Raw genomic sequence first — 19,106 nt, forward strand, 5'->3', positions numbered from 1 at the left:
CCCCCCTACTTCAGTCCGGCTGCGGATACTGACCCTACGTCATCCGGCTGCGAATACCCCCCCTTACTTCAGTCCGGCTGCGGATACTGACCCCTACGTCACTGACGTAGCTGACTGGGAAAAATGCCCTGGATCTGGATCTGAATCGTCCAATGATGACGATGCCGTTCATGAAGAAATAAAGATCCAGTCCCACATGAACAAGTGAGTATCAAATAAGAGGTGCAAAAGCAGAGGCCACAAAACAGTATAGGCCATGGATAAAGGCAGGGAAGAAAATGTATATCAATGTATGTAACTACATGTATCAAGCTACAGGTCACACGAAACAAATTGGTGGTAGAAATGTTGAATGGCTTTGTCATTCTTCTATGCCTCTTCCAGTGTGGCGTCAGGGCATGTTTGTATTGGTGTTGTCCCCAGCGGGAAACCTCCTGTGGAAAAGGAGTCTATGCAGACCAGACCTCTCAAACAGAAGATCCCACGGTACGTCACAGCACCCCGTCACATCAAACAGACAGACAGGAAGTTAACAGATGGCCTTCATGGGGAGTTCAATTAGAGTAAAATGAMACCTAATCAACTGAGATTTTAACATAGTCACTTACCAATATTGATACAATTTCAATGGGTTTTCAATATTATTACATGGTTTTAAGGGTGTGATAGAATTTAAAACCAATTGAAGTGGTCATTTCGGGTGTGCCTCCAATGGCAGAGCGTAGCACTTGCAACGCCAGGGTTGTGGGTTTGATTCCCACAGTGGGACCAGTATGTAAATGTATGCTCTCACTTACTGTAAGTCGCTCTGGATAAGAGTGTCTGCTAAATGACTGTAATGTAAATGTAAAAATGTGTTGCCGGATCAAACATGAAACAGTAGCTATTTGATTTTGAGAGTGATATACTTGTTTGTCTAATCACCTGTGAACTCTACAAGCCCCTTTGTTTACCTATTCAGATCACTGTATTACACATGCCTATACTTCCTGCTTCTTCCCCACTAAGAATGTTTTCACCTGCATAGCAGTGCTCTGTGCAAGACATGAAGTGTGTTATGCAATAGGTGTCTTGTAATTTACCCATGAAATACTGTACAAGCAGTGGGTCTGTATTAAATGTGTAGTATATTTGTTRAAGATAGCTGCCAGTTAATTAAATATTTGTCATGTTTCTTTGAGATAACCTCTTCTCTCTTTGTCCACAGTGCGGCCACCATCCGTGTCAGCAGGAGAAAACAGGCAGCAGCGAGCGGTGGTGCTACCCAGGCAGCAGAGTCCTCTCGTAGGGAGAATGTGGTGTCCCGATCCAGCTGGCTGGATGTATGGAAGGGCCGCAGGTAATGTGAGACACTGTGGGATATATGTTCTGTTGCTGTTCAACAACATCTTACTGAAATCACATTCTCTGATATGACATTTCAGATTATTTTCCAAATGTCATTGCCTAATTTCTATGTATTTGAAAATTGAGATACTTTTGGTTCCTGAAGGCACAATGTTCTGTGGGCCACCCTGGATGGACCGTTGGTATCACTTTGGAAGAAACGCACAGTGAGTGAATCACTAGCACCACCATGGTCCAATGGACCCTTTCTTTTGACTAGAACTAAGGCATAACGTTGTTGTATCATTATTGTCTCTCCCAGGCTATGCCAGTGATCTGTATCTTACACTATTCCCTCTTTTTCTGGGCCGCAGGACAAGTTCACAGACCTAGTGTTCCATGTGTCAAGCATCACCAATGTCTGCAAGCAGGACAAAGGACGCTTCTCCCTTTACTTCTGCAAGAAGCACTTTGAGTTCATGGCGCACAACAAAGGTGAGCTGCTGATGGATATTAACCCTCTTTCTGGTTCCTACTGTTTTTGTGCTTTGCCCTGTGCCTGAGCATCTCTCCACCCCTCTCCCCGGTCCCAGCGGTGCAGGAGGGCTGGGTGACGTCCCTCCTGTCCTCTCGTGGATGGGACCCTCCAGCCCCTCCGGAGCAGCATGGAGCCCTGACCATGAAAGACCCTCGCAGCAACAAAGTGTATGCTGCCATCTGTGGACACAACCTATGGATCTACAACAATAAAGAGGTGAGGAAGGGAACAGGGCTCTGCTGAGCTCCATCACTATGTGATTGTTTTGACAGTTCGGGAGGACATGTTGAGTGTATTTTGTGTCATTCAGTTCATGTTATTTGTGCCATGCAGGACTTCCAGTTGGGGGTTGGGCTGACCTATGTGTCCATGAACGTGGCTTCAGTGAAGCAGACTGGCCGTCATAACTTCAGCCTCATCACACCGTACAAAACCTTCAAGTGAGTGTCCGTCTCTTTCTCTCTCACTGTCAATGTCTGATTAGTCCCAACCCCAGGCCCAGTCTACAGTGCTGCTCTCAACCAGCAGAGGACAGTGTAGTTCATCTGGTTTTTGTTAGGATCCCTTCCTAACTTGTGTTATTACACAATTGCTCTTCTATCTGGCGGGTGTATGTGAGCGCCTTACTTTACAACTGAGAAACACAGTCTTTGTATCTCTAGTTTCTCCACAGACTCGTCGAAGGAGCTGGCTGTGTGGCTGGGGAGTCTGAACCAGGTGATCCTCAGTGCCCTGTCATGCAGCGAGGTGGCCCACCGACTCTGGGCCAGCCCATGGAACAAAGTGTGTGCCGACTGTGGRAGTGCCAACCCCGAGTGGGCCTCAGTTAACCTGCTGGTGGTCGTCTGTGAGGCCTGTGCAGGTGAGCTGGGACTGTGGTGATACTCAGGATGTGTACGCACTGCTCTATATGACCTATGTCCCTATTGTTTCTCTAAGGTCAGCATCGCTCTTTGGGCATCCATGTCTCCAAAGTCAGAAGCCTGAAGTTGGACAGTAAAGTGTGGACCGAACCTCTGATTCTGGTGAGATGACCTTCGCTGTAACAGTGGTGCAGAAAGTATTCAGACCCCTTGAGTTTTCCACATTTTGTTACGTTACAGCCTTATTCTTCATAAATCTACACACAKTACCCCATAATGACAAAGCAAAAACGTTTTTTAAATATTTTTTGCAAATATCACATTTACATAGGAATTCAGACCTTTTACTCAGTACTTTGTTGAAGCACCTTTGGCAGCGATTACAGCCTCGTCTTCCAGAGATGTTCGATTGGGTTCAAGTCCGGGCTCTGGCTGGGCCACTCAAGGGCATTCAGAGACTTGTCCCAAAGCCACTCCTGTGTTGTCTTGGCTGTGTGCTTAGGGTTGTTGTCCTGTTGGAAGGTGAACCTTCACCCCAGTCTGAGTTCCTGGGCGCTCTGGAGCAGGTATTCATCAWGGATCTCTCTGTACTTTGCTCCGTTCATCTTTCCCTCGATCCTGACTAGTGTCCCAGTTCCTGCCTCTGAAAAACATCCCCASAGCATGATGCTGCCACCACCATGCTTCACCGTAGGGAGGGTGCCAGGTTTCCTCCAGACGTCACTCATTCAGGGCAAAGATTTAAATCTTGGTTTCATCAGACCAGAMAATCTTGTTTTTCATGGTCTGAGTCAATTAGGTGCCTTTTGGCAAACTCCAAGCGGGCTGTCATGTGCCTTTCACTGAGGAGTGGCTTTTGTCTGATCACTCTACCATAAAGGCCTGATTAGTGGAGTGCTGCAGACATGGTTGTCCTTCTGGAAGGTTCTCCTAWCTCCACAGATTAACTCTGAAGCTCTGTCAGAGTGACCATCGGGTTCTTGGTCACCTACCTGACCAAGGCCCTTCTCCCCCAATTGCTCAGTTTGGCCGGGCGGCCAGCTCTAGGAAGAGTGTTGGTGGTTCCAAACTTCTTCCATTTAAGAATAATGGAGGCCACTGTGTTATTGGGGACCTTCAATGCTGCATACATGTTTTGGTACCCTTCCCCAGATCTGTGCCTCGACACAATCCTGTCTCGAAGCTCTACGGACAATTTCTTCGACTTCATGCCTTGGTTTTTGCTCTGACATGCACTGTCAACTGTGGGACCTTATATAGACAGGTGTGTGCCTTTCCAAATCATGTCCAATCAGTTGAATTTACCACAGGTGGACTCCAATCAAGTTGTAGAAACATCTCAAGGATGATCAATGGAAACAGGTTGCACCTGACCTCAATTTCAAGTCTCATAGCAAAAGGTCTGAATACTTATGTAAATAAGATACATCTGTTTTTAATTTTAGTTACTTTTCAACAATTTATTATTACTCTTTTTTTGCTTATGGGGTATTGTGTATAGATTGATGAGGGGAAAACATATTTAATTATTTTTAGAATAAGGCTATAACATAACAAAATGTGGTAAAAGGGAAGGTGTCTGAATACTTGTATGTTTAACCAAATACAGAAGTAAAGTAATGTGAAAATAAGCACTGCTAATAACTGATGTGTTCTCTTTCCTCCATAGCTATTTGTCCATTATGGGAACAAAGCAGCCAATAATGTATGGGGTCACAACGTACCGGGTGCAGAGCAGATCCTGCCAGACTCCTCTGTGGATCAGAGGGGGGACTTCATCAGGGCCAAGTACACCAAGGGCCGATACAGATTCACCCATCCTCTAGCCTCCAGCCAGAGACTGCTCAACCAGGTCAGCCAACGCCCCAGCCCTAACCACAGCCCCAACCCCAGTCCCAACCCCAGTCTCAGCCCCAACCCCAGTCTCAGCCCTAACCCCAGTCTCAGCCCTAACCACAGCCCCAACCCCAGTTCCAACCCCCGTCTCAGCCCCAACCCCAGTCTCAGCCCTAACCACAGTCCCAACCCAGTCTCAGCCCCACCCAGTCTCAGCCCTAACCCCAGTCTCAGCCCTAACCACAGCCCCAACCCCAGTCCCAACCCCAGTCTCAGCCCCTTCCTAGTCTCAGCCCTAACCACAGCCCCAACCCCAGTCTCAGCCCCAACCCCAGTCTCAGCCCTAACCACAGCCCCAACCCCAGTCCCAACCCCAGTCTCAGCCCCAACCCCAGTCAACCCAGTCTCAGCCCTAACCCCAGTCTCAGCCCTAACCACAGCCCCAACCCCAGTCTCAGCCCCTGCCCCAACCCCAGGTTTCATTCCCTGCCCCAGCCTCAACCCCAACCCCAGTCTCAGCCCTAACCCCAACCCCAGTCTCAGCCCTAACCCAGTCTCAGCCCCAACCCCAGTCCCAACCCCAGGTCTCAGCCCCTGCCCCAACCCCAGGGTCTCAGCCCCCCCAACCCCAGGGCTCAGCCCAACCCAGCCCCAGCCCTAACCCCAGTCTCACCCCAACCCCAGTCCCGACCTCAACCCCAGTCCCAGCCTCAACCCCAGCCTCAGCCCCAACCCAGTCCCAGTCCCAGCCTCAGCCCCAACCCCAGCGTCAGCCCCTTTCTCAGACTACACTGCTGCTCTCAACCAGCAGAGGACAGTGTAGTTCATCTGGTTTTGTTCAGATCCCTTCCAAATTGTGTTATTACATGTATGCATCCTATTCTGATTCCTATCAATCCCAAAGATAGGAAAATACACCTAAATATCCCAGGGTCTGTACAGGACAGACTGTGTGAAGGATATGTGTTATTGGTTGTTACGACATCATTCCCCCCACCCTGTGTCCTCCAAAGGCTGTGCGAGGTGGTGTGTGGCCCTAATGTCCCAGAGACCATGTCATGCTGTGTTCGGGCCCGGGTCCTGTGCCACTCAGGGGACTCTCAGTGCCCCACGCCCATCTCCCTGGCAGAGCGGGCTGACAGGCCATGCAGAGGGACTGCTCAGACACAACGAGTACACAGTACTAACATCAGGGGTCCTCTAAGATCCACAGATACTGACATCAAAGATCCACAGATACTGACACAAAGATCCACAGATACTGACATCAAAAGATCCACAGATACTGACATCAATAGATCCACCAGATACATGACATCTAAGATCCACAGATACTACATCAAAGATTCCACACGCTGCTGTTGTTGCTCCTTTGATAGTCTCAACTTGTCACTTTCATGATATCAGTCAGTACACAAAATGTCTGTCTTTGTTCATCATGCTTTCAATATCTGTTTGTTTTTCTCTTTGACAGATGCCCCTGCCTTATGTTCATCAGGTGCCGCAGAGGACCTGCAACCTCTGACCCTCCTTCTGCTGCAGGTACCCTTATACTATGATATCACAATTAGCCTAAAAGCCTATGTTTGATTTAAAAGACGACTTCTTGAATGGGATAAAAACTGTGTGTGTGTGTGTGTGTGTGTGTGTGTGTGTGTGTGTGTGTGTGTGTGTGTGTGTGTGTGTGTGTGTGTGTGTGTGTGTGTGTGTGTGTGTGTGTGTGTGTGTGTGTGCGTGCGCAGGAGAGGAGGAGCTCCATGGGAAGTTGGAGGAGGACCGCTTCTTGTTCTCCCAGGAGAATGACTCTGCTGCCTGTGATGTTCTGGACCTGAGGGAGGTCGTCTCCATTTTCCACAGCTCCAACGGGTACTGCAACCTTATGACGTTAACATTGTGGGAGACATTTCATATCCATTTTTAAGATATTATATGTTTTAATACGGTTTATAAGATATAAGGGTGATTGTTGATTTCCTCCTCCCCCACAGATCGACWCATGAGTTTGAAATGGTGACTCTGACGGACCAGTTGGTGTGCTATGCTGACACCGAAGAGGATCTACTGAATCACCTGCTTCATATTCTCAGGGTAATACAATAACAGCTGTGTTTATCAATCTGGGAGTATTAAGGACTGTAGGTAGTGTTCCATATGCTGGATGATAATAGAGGCCTTTGTGTCAACTTTCCTGAGCAGAGAGTAGGCCTACAGATAACACAGACAGATATAGTAATGTGGGTTAAAACGAATCATATGTTCTCCCCCTACCAGGTGGTGTTGCCCGGGCCCATAGATGAGGAGGAGCTGGACGGGGTGTTTGCTGTGTCCCGGGTGTCTCTGAGGGAGGGAGGAGGCCTGCAGCACACTGAGGTCTGGGCAGTGCTCCGTGGAGGTCAGGTCCTCGTCTATCCTACTGACCAGCAGCGCCACAGAGAGAGGCTAACACTCAACCCTGAGACTCAATACAGTGAGTCACACCTTCCCTCACCTCATTGTCTGCATGTTTACACAACATGATTTTTCTCTACATGCCTTGTGTAGAGGAGCAGAAGTATCATGATAAGGTAATATGACGGTGTTCTTTTCTGCCCACAGAGATAGATTCCTCTGAGAACACCATAGAGCTGGTCACTGGAGAGAGGTCAGCACTACAGGAACACTTTGTTATAACAAGTTGCATTCCATCGTACTTGATGTCATAGCAATGGTTCCCAAACGTATTTCAGCATCTGTCATTCAAAGGATGGTGTCCAATGCATCTATCTCTTCTTCCTGCTAGAACCATGTCCATGCAGTTTGAACGAGACCACAGCTGTCAGTCCTGGCACAGCCTACTGAAACGGGCAGTGACCACAAAGAGGAAGCAGCGCCCATCACTGTACCAGCTGCCACCCAACGCCATTGGCAATGTGCCCCCTGCCATTGAGAGGTGTATCTCACACATCACACAATATGGTGAGTGTCAGCTACAAGCCATTTGAGACTGGAACAAGTATTGTAGTGATCTGGATAACCAGTGTCCGGCAGGAACATGAATTCTCACAACTGGTTAATCTGCTCTGCTCCTCTTCCGTCTCCCTCCCAGGCCTGAAGGTGGATGGGCTGTACCGGCGCTGTGGCTTGGCCACTAAGGTCAGCAGTCTGGTGGAAGCCCTCAGCAGATCACCTAAAACTGCCCCTCTGGAGAAAGATGAACAGGGTCTCCTCGACGCTGCAGGGGCCCTGAAGCAGTATGTCCGCCAGCAGGTGGTGCTCATCCCTCAGACACAAAGGGAACTGTGGGTCAAGGCTGCAGGTACTGTCCTTTGCATCTTAAACAACCCCAGGAAGAATGTATTTCCTTGATTCCTCGCGTCCTCTCTTCTCGCCCTCTTCTCAAAACCCATTGGATGAGGTCGGAGTTCCCTCCCCTCTGACCTTCTCATTCATATTTTATATGTTGTATAATATTTATTTTCTTCATTTTTAATTTATTTATTTTTTACCAGTTACAAACTTACATACAGTTGAAGTCGGAAGTTTACATACACCTTAGCCAAATACATTTAAACTCAGTTTTTCACAATTCCTGACATTTAATCTTCGTAAAAATTCCCTGTTTCTGGTCAGTTAGGATCACCACTTTATTTTAAGAATGTGAAATGTCAGAATAATAGTAGAGAGAATTATTTATTTCAGCTTTTATTTCTTCCATCACATTCCCAGTGGGTCAGAAGTGTACATACTCAATTAGTATTTGGTAGCATTGCCTTTAAATTGTTTAGCTTGGATCAAACATTTTGGGTAGCCTTCCACAAGCTTCCCACAATAAGTTGGGTGAATTGTGGCCCATTCCTCCTGACAGAGCTGGTGTAACTGAGTCGGGTTTGTAGGCCTACTTGCTCGCACACGCTTTTTCAGTTCTGCCGACAAATGTTCTATAGGATTGGGGTTAGGGCTTTGTGATTGCCACTCCATTACCTTGACTTTGTTGTCCTTAAGCCATTTTGCCACAACTTTGGAAGTATGCTTGGGGTCATTGTCCATTTGGAAGACCAATTTGCGACCAAGCTTTAACTTCCTGACTGATGTCTTGAGATGTTGCTTCAATTTATCCACCTAATTTTCCTTCCTCATGAAGCCATCTATTTTGTGAAGTGCACCAGTCCCTCCTGCAGCAAAGCACCCCCACAACATGATGCTGCCACCCCCGTCCTTCACGGTTGGGATGGTGTTCTTCGGCTTGCAAGCGTCCCGCTTTTTCCTCCAAGCATAACAATGGTCATTATGGCCAAACAGCTCTATTTTTGTTCAATCAGACCAGAGGACATTTCTCCAAAAAGTACAATCTTTGTCCCKATGTGCAGTTGCAAACCGTAGTCTGGCTTTTTTTATGGCGGTTTTGGAGTAGTGGCTTCGTTCTTGCTGAGCGGCCTTTCAGGATATGTCAATATAGGACTCGTTTTACTGTGGATATAGATACTTTTGTACCTGTTTCCTCCAGCTTTCTTCACATGGTCCTTTGCCTGTTGTTCTGGGATTGATTTGCACTTTTCGCACCAAAGTACGTTCATCTCTAGAGACAGAACGCGTCTTCTTCCTGAGCGGATGACGGCTGCGTGGTCCCATGGTGTTTATACTTGCGTACTATTGTTTGTACAGATGAACGTGGAAATGCTCCCAAGGATGAACCAGACTTTTGGAGGTCTACAATTTTTTTCTGAGGTCTTGGCTGAATTTTATTTTGATTTTCTATGATGTCAAGCAAGAAGGACTGAATTTGAAGGTAGGCCTTGAAATACATCCACAGGTAACCTCCCAATTGACTCAAATTATGTCAATTAGCCTATCAGAAGCTTCTAAAGGCCATGACATAATTTTCTGGAATTTTCCAAGCTGTTTAAAGGCAGTCAACTTAGTGTATGTAAACTTCTGACCCACTGGAATTGTGATTAAGTGAAATAATCTGTCTGTAAACAATTGTTGGAAAAGTTACTTGTGTCATGCACAAAGTTAATGTCCTAACCGACTTGACAAAACTATAGTTTGTTAACAAGAAATTTGTGGAGTGATTGAAAAACGAGTTTTAATGACTCCAACCTAAGTGTATGTAAACTTCCAACTTCATCTGTACATCTGAACAACAACTTACAGACGTACACAAACAATGACTACATCTCACCTGCCCAGACCCACATGTTCACACCCCCATCCCCAGTGCCTTCATTATTGTTTGCCACCAGTGGAGGAAAGGGAGGGCCATCCTTCTCCAGTGAATTTCATAATAATAACAATAGTGAAACGTTTAAAAAGTTATCCTTTTTAGATACAACAGCCTCAACAGCACTCTGTAGGGTAGCACCATGGTGTATCCGGAGAACAGCTAGCGTCCGTTCTCCTCTGGGTACATTAACTTCAATACAAAACTCATGGTTCTTACCCTCTTTCATAGACTTACACAGTAATTATGATCACTTACGGAGGACATCCTCCAACCTATCAGAGCTCTTGTAGCATGAACTGACATGTTGTCAATCCAATCAAAGGATCAGAGAAGGAATCTAGTATTGAAAGCATAAGCTGCAGCTAGCTAACACTGCAGTGCATAAAATGTGGTGCGTAGTTGACTCAAAGAGAGAGAAAGACAATAGTTTTTAACAAATTAATTTATTGTGGGAGAGGGAGAGAGAGTGAGAGATCTAGTTATATTTCATATAGCACTTGCACTTTCTTAGCTAGCAAATACAGCTAGCTAGTTTAGCCTACTTAGCTAACAGGGTATGATTATCCACGACACTGGAACTCTTCCATGTCAAGGTAAGCTTTTAGTTTTACTAATTTAATGCCACCGGGGCCTTCCGGTGTAAGTGCTAAACTTACTGACTGTACACTTTACTGCATGACTGTAGCAGGTTTACTAACTTGTTAGTTCTAGTAGATATTTTAAAAAAAAAAGATAATTTTTTTTTAACCTTTATTTAACCAGGTAGGCTAGTTGAGAACAAGTTCTCATTTACAATTGCGACCTGGCCAAGATAAAGCATAGCAATTCAACACATACAACAACACAGAGTTACACATGGAATAAACAATACATACAGTCAATAATACAGTAGGAAAAAAAGTCTATATACAATGTGAGCAAATGAGGTGAGATAAGGGAGGCAAAGGCAAAAAAAAAGGCCATGGTGGCGCGCTAAATACAATATAGCAAGTAAAACACTGGAATGGTAGATTTGCAGTGGAAGAATGTGCAAAGTAGAAATAGAAATAATGGGGTGCAAAGGAGCAAAACAAATAAATACAGTAGGGGAAGAGGTAGTTGTTTGGGCTAAATTATAGATAGGCTATGTACAGGTGCAGTAATCTGTGAGCTGCTCTGACAGCTGGTGCTTAAAGCTAGTGAGGGAGTTAAGTGTTTCCAGCTTCAGAGGTTTTTGCAGTTCGTTCCAGTCATTGGCAGCAGAGAACTGGAAGGAAAGACGACCAAAGGAGGAATTGGCTTTGGGGTTGACCAGTGAGATATACCTGCTGGAGCGCGTGCTACGAGTGGGTGCTGCTATGGTGAGCAGTGAGCTGAGATAAGGCGGGGCTTTACCTAGCAGAGACTTGTAGATAACCTGTAGCCAGTGGGTTTGGCGACGAGTATGAAGCGAGGGCCATATATTTTGACATATGTTGACTATGACATTACTTTAGCTAATATGGTGACAATGATCTAGGGATTAGTGGTTATGATATGAAGGTTTGGCTTGAAAAGTTTTTTTTTGCCTGGTCACAGACAGCTGATGTGTTGTGCATTGAAGTCCACAAATGAATGGAAAAGGTGAGAGGAGAGCATGTAGATCCAAGGAGAATAGAACAAGCTATGAGTGTAAACTGTGGTCAAGGCATGTATTCATTCCACCGATTCTGTTGAAAAACGTTTTTCATAAACGGAAGCAAACAGAACGAAGCGGGGATAAACATACCTAAATTTGTCCAATAGAAACACTCGCTTGCAACTGTTGAACTAATGATTACACCCTAGATCAGCTAGATGCAGGCAAGAGTGTGCAAGGCGGTATTGAATGTGTCACTGTCTCCACGTGTCATTGTCTGTCAACTCAAATTTTCTCTCGACCTGTGTGCACTTACGTTGTAAACTTTCATTAATAGGCTAGGTTGGAGCAACATCATGATGTGTATAAGGAAAATTATAGAATCATGCCTAAAACTATCGACGTTACATTGAACTGGGTGAATGGAATATGAATGACAGTCATCCAATATGCTGTAATAGAAATAAGGCCAAAAATCTTAAACGGCACCGAACACCACTGTTTGCCACATGGCCTTAAATTGTACCAATTTGTTTTTCTCGGTCACCTATACTATTTCAATAATAAATCATTAGATTTTTCCATTGTGTTAATGATGGCGGATTGATGGATTTCCATGTTTTTAGGATACATTTTTTCATGATGAGTGATGAGAAGAGAATCGTCCAGCCCATTGGGTATCTCACCACACCCCCATATGCCATGTCTTGAAATATGCAGACAGACAGATTAATTAATGTACGTTTACATTGTAATACTTCTGACAGACAACTTTCTAGCTCCGCCCATAATTTTTGGACTTTATAGGATTCCCAGAAGGCATGGATTATTGAGTCATTGTTAGTTTTACACTTAAGACATGACTCTGCCATTGTGCTGTAGAATTTTTTTATTTTGTCTCTTCTAAAAATAGAGACCTTCTCATTAAATGGGTTTTGAAAAAACAGCGAGGAGAGAGGGATGCAAGAATGGAAGTCAATGTGAGATTCTTCCCGGTCTCTCCAGTCGGACAAGTAACATTGGATTGTCAACATTGCAGCCGACTTTAAAGGCGAGTCGAGAATGACTGTTTTACAAATCAACTTGCGTCATAAATAATTACTCAATATTATTTGTAGATCAGTCAGTTGGTCACAATTTACCCATGATACATCTCGGCTTTGATGCTCACGAACACGACCAATGGCACAGTTTAGGGTCACTATGGACCGGTGGAGGCTGCTGAGGGGAGGACGGCTCATAATAGTGGGTGGAACGGCGCAAAGTGAATGGCATCAAACGCATTGAAACCGTGTGTTTGATGTATTTGTTACCATTCCAGTAATTTCCGCTCCAGCCATTACCACAAGCCCCTGCTCCCATTTAAGGTGCAACCCAACCTCCTGTGGTATGGACATATTTCATATATGAAACTCAGTCAGGCTTTCAACTTACTGTTGAGATATTTAAAAATGTTGTACTGCATTGGAAGTTTCTCTTCTTATGTCAATCACTGACAGCTTTCTAAACCTTGTAGTGATCATGTCCAGATTACATGCCAAGTTGATTTTTTTTTTTTATGTAATGTTTGAGTCACTCAGACATATGAACACGCAACAATAAGACCTGGCAAAATGTGTCGAATTTCAGGAAATTAGCTTCTAAACTGCACTATTTTCTCTCCGCTAACAAGAGGGGTGTGAACAATTTGGGGTCACGAGGTAGGGGGTTTGTTACTATGTCGATTTTAAATTACAATATCCATCCAGATCTTTGCACCTAAGAAATTTGTGTGACTGGATCTTCTCCAATAGTATTGGAGTAACCCTGATCTAGATGAACAAGTGGTTCAATACAAGCTGTACTTTGAGTAATGTGGTTCTCATTCATTGCCTTTGTCACCATAGCCCACACTGAAGAGACCCTTAGACTGGCTACCTACCGCAGACTCCTGAAGAAGATGCCCCCTGACAACAGAATCACACTCAACGCCCTGTGTGGACACTTCTACATGTAAGAACAACACATGATCAATGATTGTAAGATTTTAACAGGGCAACAAAAGGATCCTGCATGACTAATGCTCATCGTTGCCAACCCCTTTCTAGAGTTCAGCTGTACAGTGTAGAGAACCGTATGACAGCTCAGAACCTGGCGCTGGTGTTTGTCCCAACACTGTTCCAGGAGCTGGCCATGAACACAAACATGGTGCGCCTCACCATGGAACTCATCATACACCACACACTCATCTTCCTGGTAAGACACTAAACTTAATCTCTTCTGTTGGGTCATGGAACATATGAAGCAGTGGACAGTGTATGAGACTAACCTTTATGCCTAACACCATGTATTGTATTCTACAGGGTAAAGAACAAGAGTCTGACATGGAGAGTGAAGAACTCATAACAAAATTATAGAAAAAATCACATGTGTATATTTGGCTGTCAAAGAAAGCTTATATTGGAAATATATATTTGGTTACATAGTGCCCCTAGTTACATAGTGTAGTCGTTTTCACAACTTCTTTGAACTACACATTTAGGCCACGGACTGGATTAAACGTCTTTATTCTGCTACATTCAACTTGGGTTTATTGTAATTTAGGTGATGGTAAATAATAACAAACCAAGCTCATATTGTATGTTGTTACAGTGCCTTCAGAAAGTATTCACACCCCTGGACACATTTTGTTGCGTTACAGACGGAATTTAAAATAGATTGAATTGAGATTTGTTGTCCACTTTGACATTTATTTTTATTTTTTATGTGTAAAACATTTAAAGCTGAAATGTCTTGAGTCAATAAGTATTCAACCCCTCTGTTATGGCAAGCCTAAATATACTGAACAAAAATATAAACGCAACATGCAACAATTCAAAGAAATCAGTAAATTGAAATGAATTCATTAGGCCATAATCTATGGATTTCACATGACTGGGAATACAGATATGCATCTTTTGGTCACAGATACCTTAATAAAAAAGGTAGGGGTGTGGATCAGAAAACCAGTCAGTATCTAGTGTGACCACCATTTACCTCATGCAGCGTGACACATCTCCTTCGCATAGAGTTGATCAGGCTGTTGATTGTGGTCTGTGGAATGTTGTCCCACTCCTCTTCAATGGTTGTGCGAAGTTGCTGGATATTGAAGGGAACTGGAACACGCTGTCGTACACGTCGATCCAGAGCATCCAAAACATTCTCAATGGGTGACATGTCTGGTGAGTATGTAGGCCATGGAAGAACTGGGACATTTTCAGCTTCCATGAATTGTGTACAGATCCTTGCGACATGGGGACTGCATTATCATGCTGATAACAAGCTGAGTTTTTACAGAGAATGCAGACTGTATTTTTTTTTTAAAGCAAACCAACGCCTGTTCTTAATCAGGAAATTAAAGGGGTTTGGGGTCAGCCAGGATGTTCTGGAGAGGGTGTACAGCAGCTTGGTGGAGTGCATCCTCATGTTCAATATGACAGTAATGATGGTAATCTGAGCATGAGGAGCAAAAGCAAACTGACCAGAATAGTAAACAGTCAGCAAAGTAATTGGTCGACCACAYGCACATTTGAGCATTCTATTCCACAAGGCAACCAAAACGACGGCACTGGTTGTCGTTGGCGACCCCTCCCGCCCTCAGTTCGAGAGGCTTCCCTCGGGCCGGCGCTTCAGAATGCCCATGAAGAACATGTTCAAACATTCATTCGTTCCTTATGCTGTTGGACTACTAAATGCAAAGTAAATTGTATCGGTGTATGTACTTACCTATCTAGTGCAGTTGGGACAGTGGTCGTTTGTGAGTGAATGTATTAATGTCCTCTATGTTGTTAGTCCATCATGTTGCATACAATGACTGGTTTAAATGTGTATGATGTGAGAATGTATGTGATTATTTTAATGGAAGGTGATGTCAAAGAAAAATGTCCATCCTGGATGGATTTTATTCTATTCCAAACATGGGGTGATGGTGGTAGATGAATGGCACGACAATGGATCTCGTCACGGTATTTCTGCTTTCAAAATGCCATTGTGTTCGTTGTCCGTAGCTTATGCCTGCCCATACCATAACCCCACCTACACCATGGGGCACTGGGGTTCACTAAGTTGACATCAGCAAACCGCTCGCCCACACGACGCCATACACGTGGTCTGCGGTTGTGAGGCCGGTTGGGCATAATTTTTTTAAACAACGTTGGAGGCAGTTTATGGTAGAGGAATGAACATTACATTCTCTGGAAACAGCTCTGGTGGACATTCCTGCAGTCTGCATGCCAATTGCACGCTGCCTCAAAGCTTGAGACATCTGGTATTGTGTTGTGACAAAACTGCACATTTTAGAGTGGCCTTTTTGTCCCCAGCACCTGTGTAATGATCATGCCACACATGACAGGTAGATGGGTTATCTTGGCAAAGTAGAAATGCTCACTAACAGGGATATAACAAATCTGTATACAACATTTTGGAGAATAAGTATTCTGTGCGTATGGAACATTTATGGTATATATTATTTCAGCTCATGAAACATGGGACCAACACTTTTTACATGTTGCGTTTATATTTTTGTTCAGCATAAGTTCATGAGTACAAATGTAGTTAACAAGTCATAAGTTGCATGGACTCTGTGTGCAATAGTGTTTAACAATGACTAKCTCATGTCTGTACCCAACACACAGATCATTGTAAGGCCCCTCAGTCAAGCAGTGAATTTCATACACAGATTCAACCACAAAGACCAMSGAGATTTTCCAATTCCTCACAAAGGGCACCTATATGTATAAAAATTTAAAAAGCAYACATGTCCTTTTGAGCACAGTGAAGTTAATTACACTTTGGATGGTGTATCAATACACCGTCACTACAAAGATACAGGCATCCTTCATGACTCAGATGAAGGAAACCGCTCAGGGATTTCACCATGAGGCCAAAAGGTGACTTTTTAAAACAGTTTGAGTTTAAAGGCTGTGATAAACTGATGGAGCAACAGGGTTGTAGTTACTCCACAATACTAARCCAACTGACAAGAGTGAAAAGGAAGCCTGTACAGAATTAAAATATTCCAAAACATGCATCCTTTTTGCAACAAGGCACTAAAGTAATACTGCAATAAATGTGGCAATGAACAAGTGAATTTATGTTTGGGGCTAATCCAATACCTTACAGAGCATCTCACTCCATATTTTCAAGGATAGTGGTGGCTGCATCATGGTTATGGGTACGCGTGTAATCGTTAAGGACTGGGGAGTTAAGATACAAAAAGTAAACGGAATGGATATAAGCACAAGCAAAATCCTAGAAGAAAACCTGGTTCAGTCTGCTTTCCACCAGACACTGGGAGATTCACCTTTCAGCAGGACAATAACCTAAAACACAAAGCCAAATCTACACTGGAGTTGCTTACCAAGACAGTGAATGTCCCTGAGTGGCTGAAGTAGTTGACTTAAATCTGCTTGTAAGTTTATGGGAAGACCTGAAAAAGGTTGTCTAACAATGATCATCAACCAATTGGACAGCACTTAAAGAATTTTGAAGAAGAAAAAAACAAAAATAATTGGCAAACGTTGGACAATCCAGGTGTGGAAAGCTCTTTAGAAACTTCCCAGAAAGACTCACAGCTGTAATCGCTGCCAAAGCTGATTCTAACATCTATTGACTCAGGGGGTTGAATATTTATCATCTAATCAAGATGTTTATAATTTTTTTTACAAATGTTAGAATTTRTCTTCCACTTTGACAGAGTATTTTGTGTAGGTTGTGAACAAACAAAAAAATCTATTGTAATCCACTTTAACAAAATGTGGAAAAAGTAAAGTGATTGTCATATTATGACATTTCTTAGAAATGAAATGACAAAGCAATAAACTTTTTTTTCAATGTTATTTATTGGATGTTACCTAATAGAGACATTGACAGTTTGTGTAAAAGCTGCATAACATTGTGCTCCAATTCTCATTCATGGTTACATGTCCAAGACAAAAGATAAAGTAATCAATACACAATCTAGTATTCCACAAAATACAAACAGGATTTTTAGCATACAATATATTGCAAGATTTTCAACATGTTCCAAATTATGCAAGATGGGAGAACATTAATACTTTGGCCTCTTCGGCTTCTCCCTGAAAAAAAGGAGTAAAATGAATATAGAGCAATGGGAATTTAACATCATATTTGACAATCTACCATTTATGTTTGAGAATATTTTAGGCAGCATCTTGCATGATGCAGTATTTCTGGAGTGGAGAGATGAGGCAGTTGTACTTGAGACATTTTCCTCCTTTCGGAGTGTGAGCAGAATGTAGGTCACCACTGTACAGCACAGTGAGCGGCTCTGACAAGTCTCTCAGATACCACCGCCATCTTCCCATCATATACTGTCTGCTCTCAGTCCTCTCCCGCTACCATCTGTCGTCTGCTCTCAGTCCTCTCCCGCTACATCTGTCCGTCTGTTCTCAGTCCTCTCCCGCTACCATCTGTCCGTCTGCTCTCAGTCCTCTCCCTACATCTGTCCGTCTGCTCTCAGTCCTCTCCCGCTACCTCTGCCGTCTGCTCTCAGTCCTCTCCCGCTACCATCTGTCCGTCTGCTCTCAGTCCTCTCCCGCTACCATCTGTCCGTCTGCTCTCAGTCCTCTCGCTACCATCTGTCCGTCTGCTCTCAGTCCTCTCCCGCTACCATCTGTCCGTCTGCTCTCAGTCTCTCCGCTACCATCTGTCCGTCTGCTCTCAGTCCTCTCCCGCTACCATCTGTCCGTCTGCTCCAGTCCTCTCCCGCTACCATCTGTCCGTCTGCTCTCAGTCCTCTCCGCTACCATCTGTCCGTCTGCTCTCAGTCCCTCTCCGCTACCATCTGTCCGTCTGCTCTCAGTCCTCTCCGCTACATCTGTCGTCTGCTCTCAGTCCTCTCCGTCACCATCTGTCCGTCTGCTCTCAGTTCTCTCCCGCTACATCTTACCGTCTGCTCTCAGCCTCTCTCGCTACCATCTGTCCGTCTGCTCTCAGTCCTCTCCCGCTACCATCTGTCCGTCTGCTCTCAGTCCTCTCCCGCTACCATCTGTCCGTCTGCTCTCAGTCCTCTCCGCTACCATCTGTCCGTCTGCTCTCAGTCCTCTCCCGCTACCATCTGTCCGTCTGCTCTCAGTCCTCTCCCGCTACCATCTGTCCGTCTGCTCTCAGTCCTCTCCCGCTACCATCTTACCGTCTGCTCTCAGTCCTCTCCGCTACCATCTTACCTCTGCTCTCAGTTCTCTCCCGCTACCATCTGTCTGTCTGCTCTCAGTCCTCTCCCGCTACCATCTTACCGTCTGCTCTCAGTCCTCTCCCGCTACCATCTTACCGTCTGCTCTCAGTTCTTCCCGCTACCATCTGTCTGTCTGCTCTCAGTCCCTCCCTACATCTACCGTCTGCTTCAGTCCTCCGCTACATCTTCCGTCTGCTCTCAGTCCTCTCCCGCTACCATCTTACCGTCTGCTCTCAGTCCTCTCCCGCTACCATCTTACCGTCTGCTCTCACGTCCTCTCCGCTACCATCTTACCGTCTGCTCTCAGTCCTCTCCGCTACCATCTGTCTGCTCTCAGTCCTCTCCGCTACCATCTGTCTGTCTGCTCTCAATCTCTCCACCACCATCTGTCTGTCTGCTCTCAGTCCTCTCCCACCACCATCTGTCTGCTCTCAGTCCTCTCCCACCACCATCTGTCTGCTCTCAGTCCTCTCCCACCACCATCTGTCTGTCTGCTCTCAGTCCTCTCCCACCACCATCTGTCTGCTCTC

The 19,106-nt window shown here is 44.8% G+C and overlaps 1 protein-coding gene across 1 annotated transcript; it reads left to right on the forward strand.

Moving 5' to 3' along the window:
- The first annotated feature begins 5 nt into the window (after window positions 1-5).
- LOC111963733 (arf-GAP with Rho-GAP domain, ANK repeat and PH domain-containing protein 1) lies at window positions 6-17,218 on the forward strand. The gene is made up of 21 exons (XM_070443497.1): window positions 6-204; window positions 385-486; window positions 1,208-1,339; window positions 1,493-1,553; window positions 1,701-1,821; window positions 1,920-2,080; window positions 2,198-2,304; window positions 2,527-2,726; window positions 2,804-2,889; window positions 4,397-5,196; window positions 5,577-5,705; window positions 6,038-6,105; window positions 6,306-6,429; window positions 6,552-6,651; window positions 6,835-7,030; window positions 7,159-7,204; window positions 7,343-7,518; window positions 7,649-7,858; window positions 13,250-13,355; window positions 13,451-13,598; window positions 13,706-17,218. Exons 1-21 carry the CDS (start codon window positions 197-199, stop codon window positions 13,757-13,759), a joined length of 3,135 nt encoding a protein of 1,044 aa, XP_070299598.1. The 5' UTR covers window positions 6-196; the 3' UTR covers window positions 13,760-17,218.
- The last annotated feature ends 1,888 nt before the right edge of the window (window positions 17,219-19,106 follow it).

This window comes from Salvelinus sp. IW2-2015, linkage group LG5 (genome assembly GCF_002910315.2).
Source record: "Salvelinus sp. IW2-2015 linkage group LG5, ASM291031v2, whole genome shotgun sequence".
NCBI lineage: Eukaryota > Metazoa > Chordata > Actinopteri > Salmoniformes > Salmonidae > Salvelinus > Salvelinus sp. IW2-2015.